Source organism: Rhinolophus sinicus, chromosome 17 (assembly GCF_057876585.1).
Source record: "Rhinolophus sinicus isolate RSI-liver-muscle chromosome 17, RSI-T2T, whole genome shotgun sequence".
In the NCBI taxonomy this organism is placed as follows: Eukaryota; Metazoa; Chordata; class Mammalia; order Chiroptera; family Rhinolophidae; genus Rhinolophus; species Rhinolophus sinicus.
In genome coordinates, this window is record NC_142517.1 from 144,515,719 (window position 1) to 144,528,448 (window position 12,730).

General features: G+C 35.9%; 1 protein-coding gene across 5 annotated transcripts in view; it reads left to right on the plus strand.

Moving 5' to 3' along the window:
• RIF1 (replication timing regulatory factor 1) overlaps positions 1 to 4,976 on the plus strand; it is a 43,389-nt gene extending 38,413 nt beyond the window's left edge. For 4 of the 5 annotated variants that reach the window (XM_019737457.3, XM_074336160.2, XM_019737454.3 and 1 more), the window contains 6 exons: positions 611 to 757; positions 1,082 to 1,159; positions 1,252 to 1,367; positions 1,978 to 2,131; positions 4,089 to 4,194; positions 4,684 to 4,976. In XM_019737457.3, the coding sequence (XP_019593016.3) occupies positions 611 to 757; positions 1,082 to 1,159; positions 1,252 to 1,367; positions 1,978 to 2,131; positions 4,089 to 4,194; positions 4,684 to 4,898 (816 nt within the window). In that variant the 3' untranslated portion in view covers positions 4,899 to 4,976. The remainder of the gene's footprint in view (positions 1 to 610; positions 758 to 1,081; positions 1,160 to 1,251; positions 1,368 to 1,977; positions 2,132 to 4,088; positions 4,195 to 4,683) is intronic. The other variant, XM_019737458.3, reaches the window with a different exon arrangement.
• The last annotated feature ends 7,754 nt before the right edge of the window (positions 4,977 to 12,730 follow it).

Below are 12,730 nucleotides of genomic sequence, written 5' to 3' on the forward strand. Positions count from 1 at the left end.
GTTTACGGCACACTTTGAAACACACCCTCTCTTAACTGTAGCTCACAACCAACTGGCTGTACCAAACAAGTTTTCTCTTGTCACACACTCACTAAGGTTCAGTGAGCCGCTTCCCGTATTGAAGTTTCCTGCCTTTCCGTTGGATGGCACTCAGCATTCACTGTTGTTTTTTATCACACCTCATATATACACCACATCTTTTTCATCCATCCATCTCTCAGTGGACACCTAGGTTGCTTACATATCTTGGCTATTGTAAATAATGCTGCAGTGAATGTAGGGGTGCAGAAAAGTTAGTGTTTTTGTTTTCTTCAGATAAATACCCAGAAGTAGTATTGCTGGGTCATATGACAGCTCTGTTCTTAATTTTTTTTTGAAGAATCTACATACTGTTTTCCATAGTAGCTACACCAGTTTGCAATCCCACCAACAGTGGATGAGGGGTCCCTTTTCTCCACATTCCCACCAGGTTATTTGTTGGGGTTTTGGTTTTTTTATGGTAGCCATTCTGACAGGTGTGAGGTGATAGCTCATTGTGGTTTTGATTTTTTATAGTATCATTTTGAAAAATTTTAATTCTGTTCAATAAAACCATGACCTGTGTTTTCAGGTTCGCCGTGTCTCCTTTGCAGATCCAATATATCAAGCAGGATTGGCAGATGACATTGATAGGCGGTGTCTGGTTGTTAGGGCCCATTCTTCAAATAGTTCTCCCATAGTCAAAAGTGTTAAAACTTCACCTACTGCACAATCTAAGGTAAGCTGTAGGCTTTAAAACGCACATATATGTATGCAGACACAGAATTGTATTGCATAGTTTGTCTTAAAATTAACAATTTAAGAAACAAAACTTCTTTGGTTTGGATATATTGTTCTTCTGTCTGCTTCTTGGTAAACAGACATGAAAAGAGATGGTAAGACAAAGTGACGATCCAGTAAGTAATTGATTAGGTAGTACATTACATTTTAGATTTTTCTGAAAATTTAAAAAATTGTTGCGTCTTAAGTTGTGAAAATAAAGTTGTAAAAATATAGTTATCTAGGGTTCTGAGTTTTTTTCTCTCTCCTTTCTTCTGTCTAGCATAATATCACTTCAAGCAAAGGATTTCTGTCCCCAGGATCACGTAGCCCTAAATTTAAGAGCTCAAAGAAGTGCTTAGTAAGAAGTGATTTAATTTTCACGCAGCTTTCTTTTTCTTCCATGTTTAGTCAGGTGACCTCTATTTAACGACTTTTGAAATTTATTGTAAGATTGCAGAAATGGCTAAAGAATCTGGAGTATGCCCAACAGAAAGTGTTTACCCAGCTTTGGTGAACTGTGTGGCACCAGTCGATATCATTTTACCTCAGATTACATCAAACATGTGGTAAGTTTTTATTAAGGCTTCTTTCTGGCTTACTCTTATTACAGAGGACTGAATGAGCAAGGTTTTCATATTTAGGGTTGCTTATATGACTTTCGCACATATTTTAGTTTAGAAATAAATAAAAATTCAGCTGAGAAGATGGGCCAGATATGGGTAATAAGAAGCATTTATCATAATGGCTAAGATAATTGTGTGCTTATTTGCCAGGTTTTGTGCTGAACTCTTTGCATAGATATCTTAATTTAATCATAATATAAACCCTGTAATGAGCAGTAGTATTATTTTACTTTATAAGATGAAGTTTACAAAAGTTAATCTACCAGTCACACAGCTTATAAGTCGTATTGTCAGTGAAGCATGGGGCACACGCTGAGCTTAGCTTGATTCCAGTGCCATAGTTTAGACCAGGCATACATATCAGATTCAGATTTCTAGTTTTACATTAGATTAAATGTGTGCCTGTCCTCGGACTGGGCTAGGTGGTCCTATATAAATTCAGTTATGATTGGACTTAAATCAGGAAATGCAACTGGATAGGCCCTCACAAATAGAATAAATAGTATAAAACTATATGATGACATTCTGCCTTTTCCTCTCATTGTCTGTTTAGGGCAAGAGGACTGGGACAACTCATTAGAGCCAAGAACATAAGAACAATTGGTGATCTGAGTACCCTTACAGCGTCTGAAATAAAAACTCTTCCTATCCGTTCTCCAAAAGTGTCCAATGTAAAAAAGGCTCTCAGACTATATCATGAGCAGCAGGTAAAGACTTAGTTGTCAGTTACAGATCATGCATAAGTACAAACCATGCGCCACATAATGACATTTCCATCAGCAAAAGACTGCATGCACAGCGGTGGTCCCATATGATTATAATGGAGCTGAAAAGTTCCTGTCACATGGTGATGTAGCAGTGTGTTAGTCACGTGTGGTGGTTTCACAGGTGTGAACAAACCCACCGTGCTACCGGTCATGTAACAGTGTAGCACATACCTTTATGTATAGTACATGATACTTGATAATGGCAATAGACTGTTACTGACTTACGTATTTACTACATTAAACTTTACTGTTATTTTAGAGTGTACTCTTCCTACTTATTAAAAATATTGCTGTAAAACAGTGTGCTGTGTTAGGTCAGCAGCCTCCTATGTCCCACATTTGCCACATATCTTGATTGCATCATTTCCCCTTGTGCTTGATGTAATCTTGTGTTGTTTCACAGTAACACGCTTACAGGCTTGTAGCCTAGGAGTAGTAGGCTATGCCATACAGCCTAGGTGTGTAGTGGGCTCTACGTACCATCTAGGTTTGTGTAACTGCACTCTTACCATGTTTGCACGACGACAGAATTGCCTAACGCATTTCTCAGAAGGCACCCTCATCATTAAGGGGTGCCTGACTATAAATGATCTAGCAATACAGTTACAGAAGTTTGTTCTTAAACTGTTCATATTTAACAGCCCATTTTATGGCGTCTTGTTTTTCCTTCCCTCACAGCCAAGAGCAACTGAGAAGATCATACTATAATTCCACAAAAAAGTTTGCTCATTTATTTTTTACTATTCCTGTGCAGGGCATCTGAATTCTGTTCTACCCCCTTCTCTTTCATTTGTACCAAACTGGCGATTTGTTTTCTGGCTGCTATTCTTAAAATCCTGATCTTCAAATCGAAACATTTACCAAAATGTAGATTTGTAATTAACAGTATTTTGATTTTGATATTCAACACAACTATGACTGATTTTTTTACTTGTTCTTTCTGTCACCTTTTTGCACATAAACATTTTGGGTCATTGATGTTTTCAAAGTTGCTGATAAAAGCCAAGATCTTCCCCCCATAAAAATACACATTGAAAATTTTGTATATAATTTCAAAAGGGTTTACAGACTCCTGAAACCCATTCAGAGACCCTTTATGTATCCAGTGACATTATGCAAAATTGTTAGTAAATGAAAAATAGGGTATGTTCAGGATGAAAACCAGCATTCCATATTAGATTTTTGAGACAGAAATTTGCTAACTACTGAGTACCAAAGACTTCTGCTGTAGTCTTGAAAGTCCTAGATTTATTAATTTATTTGTAATCTTTAAAAACATTTACTAGTTTTAAACAACTCAAAAACTACGTTAATAATTTTCAGTCCCATAATCAAGAATTTTGTTTCTGAAGTATTTTCTGTAGTTCATGGGCCCTGGGAATTATCCCTGAAATTTAAATTTTTTAAAAATTGCTTTACTGGGGCATCCATATACCATAAAATTGACCACTTCTCCCCCGCCCCCGCGTCCCCAGCACACAATTAAGAGCTTTTTTAGTGTATTCATAAAGTTATACAACCACCACCATGGTCTGATTTTGGAGCATTTTTATCACTTCAGAAAGAAACCCTTATATTCATTAGCAGTCACTCCTATTTGTACCCCCCAGGCAGTCACTAATCCTTCTCTATAGATTTGCCTATTGTGGACATTTCACAAAAGGGGGGTCATATAACCTGTGGTCTCTTGTGACTAGCTTTCAGTGAGCATGATGTTTTCAAGGTTCACATGTAGTTTTTTGTGTGTTGTTAGAACATAGTTTCTTAGCAGTATTAGCTAAGCTAATAATGTGATAGGCTTTGTCAGATTGTTTTCTGGTGATAGTACTGTTAGTCCTATTAAGAATAACTTTCAATTTGTTGATTTTGTTTTTACTGGCCTGAATGTATAATCAAGGTGAAGTCTCGTGGACTAGAAGAGATTCCAGTTTTTGATATTTCTGAAAAAACAATAAATGGATTAGAAAAATCTCTCTCTTCTGATGAAGAAAGACTTGTCTCAGGTATATTTTAGCAAAGTGGGATAATTTTATTTATAAGATAAGCTGACTTTCTTGAAATATTTTGTTACTATAATTTTAGTTTTAATTTGACCATGCCTTGTGAATTTGACAAGTTTTGTGGGGTTTTTTTTGTGCTAGTTGCCAAGTATGAAAGAACAATTGATTTGACTTCAAGTATGTCTAGTTGCTTTCTCTCATTGTCAACTTTTATTCCATATTAAGGTCTCAAATAAGGATATGAACTAAATACTGTGTTCCAGTTATGCTTTTAATAAAAATTAAGCAATCTGGTGTTTTCTTTAAAGACAGAATAAGCCGAGGTCCATTTTTCCATCGCCTGTTTGTTCTTTTGAGAAGCGGAGAGTCATACCTCAGCCTGCATTCTTAATTTCAAACCTAGGCACTTAAACTTGCTATTAACTTAAAAGGAGATATTTTGATTTCAGTTTTGTCTGAAATAGATTTCATTGTGCTTTTTTTCTCTTTTAGACTTGATTGATCCTGTTGCTTTAGAAACTCCGTTATCTAAAAACCTGGTGGCACAGATCAGTGCACTTGCTCTTCAGTTGGAATCAGAAGATCTCCATAATTATTCAGGAAGCCAGCTATTTGAAATGCACGAGAAACTTGGTAGCATGGCCAGCTCTATAATGAGAAATCTGCAGTCACGTTGGAGGTCACCAACCCATGAAAATTCTGTGTAGTATTTTAAGAGAAAATTGGGAAAAAAAAAATTTAACATCACTGGATTTGTTGATTCATAAAATAAGTTCTGAAATACAGCACAATTTCAGACTGAATGTTTGCAAAGATGATAACATTTCAGACCCTGAAGGGCAGTGACATATTATGTAAGTTCATTATGTAAGATCATTTTTTTCCATATTAACATATTCTCTTGGCTGCTATGCATGGTTTCCCCAAGTTTTAAATACCGAAATGTGAAAGCAAAAACTAGAAACAAAAGCATACATTTTATTTCACCTAAACTCATGCATATTCTGATGAAATCTTTTATGTAAAATACCATATTTTAAGTAAAATTGAAATTTTTTATTTGAATTTTTTTTGCTGAACTGATAAAGTTGTTTATACTTGATTTTTTTTTTTTTTTAATTTATATTTGTTGAGACTGAGGTTTAAGAAATTTGTTCTTGGTAGACCACCTCAAATGTGATGTACGAGAATTGGAAAGTTTTTCATAGATATCAACTTTGAACAACTTTTAAGAAAAATAACAAATTTTAGCCTTTGGGGTTAAAGTATTCAAGCAGAAATTACTAAGATTCCATTAATTTATTTGCATTAGCAAATATATTTGCAGCAGCGTTTGCCTGTGAAACTTTACTCTTACGAGACAGATAGTATTCATTTTAAAATGCACAACTATTTGTACATTATGTATAGATTAGTGTTTTTAACTTATACATTTCCACTTTCATTAATTGCATGAGTTTTCTGCGCTTCTTGTGAATACCTTTGTTTTGTTTAACAGAAATGTATTTTGTATATATGAGATACTGAGGTATCATCAGTATGGGCGAGAGAAGGACTCGGTGGGCTTGCTGCGTATGTTTGTAGGAGTCCACTTACAAATAAAACAACAGATAGTTTTGTACTTAATATTCTTAGTTAAAACATGAGTTTTCCTAAAGTAACCAGAATGGGTAAAGTTATAGAAATGACAAAGTATTACATGACAACTTAGCTATTTCATATCCATTCCTTTTTTTCCCTGTTTAGTTTGGAAGAGGGTATCAACCACTAGAAAACATGTCTTATATTGCTCTTTAGTGGAGAGTTATTTTCATTACAGCTTGGACTATAAGAAAGAAATCTTGAGTTTATTTGCTCTTTTCACCTACACCTAACGCAAACTTGGAAGAAATTTGAAACTTCTTTTGAAATATATATGTTATGCCTAGTTTTAAAAAATAGGGTGTATATAATTAAAACATTTGTAAATTTTACCAACTAGTATTAGTGCCTGACTTCCCATACTTGTTTCGTTTTCTTAACAGTGAGGTCTCATTTGCTCTCTGAATAGGAAGAGTGAGTGATCTCAGTTTCACACTTTATTTGGAGCTAACCCCTACTTAAACAGGTATACATTTTCAGCAAGTTACAGAAAGTTTAACTGTGTCTCATTAGCTCCCATATTCAGAAGGGGACCACCAGCCACAATAAAAGTTGGTATCTTTTTCATCATCGTAAATCCATATTATTAAGTATTCTGGGCTCTGAGTTTCATACATAACAAATGGTGGTTTTAAAAGAAACTCTGGTACCTTTGAACCGAGGAATGTAGATTGAAGAAATAACTAATGGAAAACAAAGAATATTTTTAACAATTATAATTAAGGCTTACATTGTCTGCCATTTATTTCCCAAATTACGTTTGACAGTAAAGAGGCACATAAATTTTTAGTGAACAGGTGTGAGTAAAAAAGGGTGTGTGTGTGTGTTTGGAGGGGTCAAAATTAGCTCATTTCATGACTGCATAGCTTAATGTTTATGTGAACTAAACTTTCTGGTGGAATAAAGTTCCAGAGAAGGTGAACAGTATAGTAGAAATGGGACCAAAATGATTACCATTTACTTAAATCACTGAATTTGATACAAGCACAGGTATTAATTTTAAAACACTGTGGTTCAACAAAGATATATTTTAAATATTTGAGGGCAAAAACCAGCTTGCTAAATCTTCATTGTTGATAAAATTATAAGCATATATTTGAGGCACCTTATTTTCAATATTCTTGCCTTAAAATTTTCTGCAAATTTTCCCCTGATTCCTGAATAGCAAAATGCATTAATGTTCCTTGATCAGCTCCACTGTGTTGTTTCACTGTTCAAGTGAAATCAGTTTTTTCAAATATTTCCTCATGGTTAATAAAACAACTGGCAAATGTTAATAACACTCAAATGTGATTTCTTTTCTTACGCATTTATAAAATGATTCTAGTTGCATGCAGAAGCATAGTATAATCCTTCATGTTCCAAAATGGATTTCATAGTGGATTTAAACTTTCAGTATTTCAGTGAGTCAATTATTGAAGATGCTCTGCTGTTCGCACAAGTGTGAAAGCCATTGTTGAAGGATATGAGGCGCTTTACTCTAATTCCATATAGTGTAAGATGATTCAGGTGAAGTAATAATGCTAATATGGATGGTCAAAAAAAGACTTCAATCTGAAGAGTGAAAGCATGATGGTTCCTGACACTGCCCATGGATTCTTGTCTGTACAGCTTGAAAGTAGTCAGGGATTCTGTTACATATTTAAGGATCAAATAAATGTCAAGAAAGTTAAATTAGATACTGCCTAAAATAAAAGTGGCAGGGCAAGAAACAAAATTAGGGGAAAATGGGAGGTGTATATCAAGTAGAGTTTTTTGTTTTGTTTTTTAGTAAAGGAATGAGAATAATTTAAAAGTGCTCTTTAAAAAGCTGGCTTAGTTGAAATGGAACATTTTCCTTTAATGCCATTTCTTCCAACTTTGATTTTATAATCCAATAAGAAAGGCCTGGGTTCCATCTCATTTTTCATAGTTGATTTTTAGAGAGATCAGTTGTTGACATTAGGTTCAGAGTTGGGTGGGAGGGGGCAGCTGTTTGCTCATTAGCACAACCCAGGTGCAATTTATTCCCAAGCCATTAGAAAGGTGTTGTATTTTGTATACAAACAAATTTTGACTTTGAACTCAGTGCTTCTCAAACTTGCATGGATGTGTGAAAATGCACATTCTGATTCAGTGGGTGTGTGGTGGGGCCTCATTGTTCATTTCTAAAAATCTCCGCATGATCCATACAAACACTGATGTCTGTGGGCTGCACCTGTAGTAGGGATGCCGAAGAGGCTTCGGGCTGTGTTTTAATAGCCCAACTTGCAATGATTGCCACACACCAAAAACATTTTTTAAAATAACTTTCAAATTAATGAATTGGAGATGCAGACTGGTCTGGAAGGCTTCAAATTCCAGTTTTAAAGAAAGTTGTTAAAGGTACAATTTTGTCTCATTTGGAACCTTTTTTAAATATGGAAGATTTGTGTTTTTAAGTAGGCAGACAGTTAAATATTTCTCATTAGAGTATCCCTAAGGTTGATTTGGCAGTAAAGTTGGCAGTGCCAAAAGAAGCCATGTCTGACAGATGCGACTTGTCGTACTGAAGACCTCTGGTTGCTTTGCTATTACATGGTTGAAAAATTCCTATTTCATTGTAAAATGGAAATTGAAAGATAGTTAAATAATTTGTCTAAAAATGAGTTTTCCTCGCATTCTGTGAAGACATTACAATTCCTTCTAATATTTAAATACTCTTTTTATAAGAGCTGCCCTTATCCAAAGCACTTAAGAAAATGTAGCCAGAAGTTAAGTAATAAATTTTTACAATTGTTTTATCAGAATTCATTGACTGTTTGATCTGTAAAACAAATCTGGGCTTTGTGGCTTCTGACGACCCAATTAATGACATGTCTGTTCTATACCAAGGTTTATATGTTGCCTTTTGAAAGGATCCATTAACTCTCAGTTACTTGGATTTAAAGATGTATATTAATAGATATTTAATAGAATAGTAGTCTAACCGAATTATGAGTGTTTACTCAGTTCTTGGAATAGAATGTTAAATTTTACAATGTGGTCTTAAAAATTTTTTTCTTTATCTACCAAGCTGTTCACCAAAGAACAGTTAAAATCAACCATGAAGTGCCAAGCTGTAAATGCTTACTCCCCTGAAATATACCATTACAATAACATATCTTTTTACCTGAGAGTATAAAATTGAAGACAGTGTTTTAAATTGATGTCGTGTGGAAGAAAAAGTCTACATAGCTTTTTTCCCTTATAGCAGAGGAAACATCTTTAGGCCACAGTGTACTGATTTATATAATTGTGACTAAAACTAAGCCTATTAGACAGAAAACATGCTGATAGAGACTGATGCACCGGTAATAAGTGATAAAATGAAGAGAAAGGGAAAGACAGATTGAGCTGAATATTAATAGAGCAACTAGGCCATTTTAATATAGGAACAAACAGTCCTATATACTTTGAAAATAGCTGACAACCAGTGGTCCCTGAGAATTATTCTATACATAACAAAAATGTCATAATTACCTTGAGTAATTACTTAACATAGGCTTTATTGAATACTCTGCCTTCCAAACGGCATTAAATTAAATAATTTGCAACAAAAGGCAGCATTGTTTCTTAAATGGATAAAATGCATAGAACTATTAGGTTGGTGCAAAAGTAATTGCGGTTTAAAAGTGAAAATAATTGCAAAAACCACAATTACTTTTGCACCAACCTAATAGGAAGTGTACTTTCAAAATAGTATCATGGAAGTGAAAATGGAATATAGCGTAAGCTGTTTTGATACATGAATAACATGTATCTAAAGAATTTATATTTACAGAATGGGAACTTTCTAAAAGAAAAATGGAATGAATCACAGTTTTGAGTATAAAAACAGATGGCAGTCCTACCTAGTACATTTTTATAGAGCAGGTGTTAACTACAGCTTGTTTTTTTATACATCCTATGAAATAAGAATGGATTTTACATTTTCTAAATGGTTGAAAATATTGTGTGACACGTGAAAATAATAGGAAGCTAAAATTTCAGTGTAAATAAGGTTTGACTGGGACACAGCCTTGTGTATTTCCATATCTTTGGCAGGCAGCCGTCCTGCTAAAACAGCAAAGTTGAGTAGTCTGACAGACCGTGGCCTGTATCACCCAACAGTTACTGCCTGGCCCTTTATATAAGGTTGGCTGATCCCTGTTAGAAAGGATAGTTTTGTTCATACATGGCATGTAGTCAGTTTGGTCATTTGCTTCTAGCTGACAGAAAGGTTATCTTCCTTAGTTTCTATTGCTGTTCGATTTTACTTTATAAAATAGGTTCCACTGATTCCATTTATGTCTTACCATTGCTCAAATACACGTATACTAGGAGATACTACTACTTTTTAGAAACACTTTTTTGTCCTACTTAAACTCTTAAGATATTTGTTGATGGCTGTTTAAGGGACCTTGATGAGTGAGGGAAGGTGTCGGGCACTGGTTAAGTCCCAGTTTGCTTTCTGTGTTGGTGAGTAATGACTGCCTTCAATCTAAACTACCTCCTATGGATATGCACTTCAAAAAAAAAAAACAGAGAAGCCAAACCAGTCGTTTATGAGCCCTGTAATATTTTTGTTTCTCACCACTTGATAAACTAAGAGAACGTAGTTTTACATTCAGAAAGTATTTATATTTGATAATTCAAATGATTAAGTTGAAACTTCACAAAAGTACCCATTCGTTCCTGCTAACTGCACTAGTAGATGGGAAATAAGGGTGCAGTCAGTGTGATCTGTGTAATGTTTTAGATAATGTCTGCCTCAGGTAGGCCTTTACCAAGTGTGCTTTCAGGTTCATTGTGACGGGGTTGAGGGAGGGAAAGTGTTCTGCGCGCAGTAAAACTTCGTGACCTGAGAGTTGACTGTTACCTCTTGCCGATTGAAACTCGATGTTGAGCTATTTTAAAGAAATGCACTTTAATCTGAAATAAAACGATGAAAACTAAACAATTATGGTACTTGTTTTTGTTTGGTTTGGGCTTTTTATTTTATTTTTTAGTTTCAGTGAGCATAGTCCAAATACCAACTTAAAGTGAACATTGTATCCCTCCACAAACAGGAACCACTCATACTCTTGCCCCCTTTTATGGCCTGTTTTTAACTATAGGTTCCCTTTTATTCAATTTTATGGGTTCCACACTTAAAACCCATATTTTTAAACAAGAAAAAAAAATAAGACTTGGTTATGTTGAAAGCCACTGGATTAGCTTACTAGGGCTGCTGTAATAGCCACAGAGTGGCTGAAAGAACAGAAATATATTGTCTCAGGTCTGGAGGCTGGAAGTCTGAGGTAAGGTGTCCGTCCTTCTGAGGGTTTAAGGAAGATGGTTCCATGCCTCTCCCCTAGCTCCTGGTGGTCTGCTGGCAGTTTTGGCTTCCCTGGCGTAGAGAAGCATCTCCCCAGGTTCGGCCTTATCTTTACATGGTGTTCTCCCTGTGTGTGTGTTGATTTGTCCAAATTTCCCTTAATAAAGGCACCGGTTCCATTGGGTTAGGGCCTGCCCTAATGACTTCACCTTAATTAATACCTTCTGCAATGACCCTAGTGACCAGGTCACATTCTGAGGCACGGGGTGGGGACGGGGGTAGGAGGGAGCGTGAAAAACCCATAACATTTCACAAGAGTGGCACCAAACAACCAGTAAGGACCAAGCACTGGTCATGGAGAACGAGGTTTGAGTTCTGGCTTGAGTAATCTAGGGATGTCCTTTAACTCCTTTATTACCTTGAAGATGACAGTAATATCTAGTCACAGGTTCTGTGCAGCCTTCGGTCCTGTGAGTCTGTGGTGCTCTAGATACATACTAAGGACCTGCCCAGTGTCATTGCACTGACAAAAATGGGGACCCAAGCAGATGGCTAGAAAGTTGGATGAACAGGAAAGCTTGAACACTAGATATTGTCAGTGTTTTAAGGCGTGTCAATTGTGATTAGTTTTTAAGCAATGTGACCAATAGGATAACTTGAAGGTAATGGGAGGAGGGCATTTGTGGGGTACAGATGGAACAAGATTAACCAAGAGTTGATAACTTGAGGCTAGGAGGTGAGTATAGTAGGATTCTCTATGTTTGTATATGTTGAAACAAAGCTTTTTGGGGAAAAAACAAAACACCCTAGAATTAGGTAAATCTGTCTACTTTTTTTTTTGTATAGCAACTATCAAGTGTGCTTTGGCAGCCTTATAAAGTGAATAGGAAATTTAAAAACTAAAACATTCATTGTAACAGACAGTATGTACTTTGGGTGTGCCCCAAAGTTTAGGGTGACATCTCCAGCCCACCAGGGGATTGCTGCCCAGCTTTACCTGGGGTTTTAACTCAGTTTAAAGGAACCCAGATTGAAGGCTTGGGAGGGAGAGAGTGGCTCTCCCACAATTAGGATGCTTGGGTCTGTTAAGTCCCATAAGGATACTGACTGTCTCTTGTTCATCACCTGACTCCAGCATCTTGCAAAATACCTAGGATGTGGTCCGGCCATTCACAAGCGTGCACTCCCTGAGTCTCAGACACATGGAGAAGTCTGAGGACAGCGGTATTACCACAGCTCTAAAGTAACGTGGACAGATCTTTTGCTTTTCAGAAAGGACATTCTGTAAACTTAAGCATTAATCTACCATTGGTTGGCACTTCGCCCCCTTCTGCCAAACCACTGGATACAGATGAGAAAGCTCCCCTGAAGTTAGGATTGGATCCTACAAATGTTTCTAAAACTTTATACGCTGAGCCATAAGGGAAGCTTGCTGAGCACAAGTATGGGTAGAGCTTTGAGAAAGTCTACACTTGTGCATTTTTAACAGTATTTTTCTTTTTAATTTTTTTAGTGAAGTCTAGTGTAAGGCATTTGCTTTACTGAAATTTTTTATATGTAGATCTTAAAACTATTGAAAATAAATAAGGCTTATTCCATCAG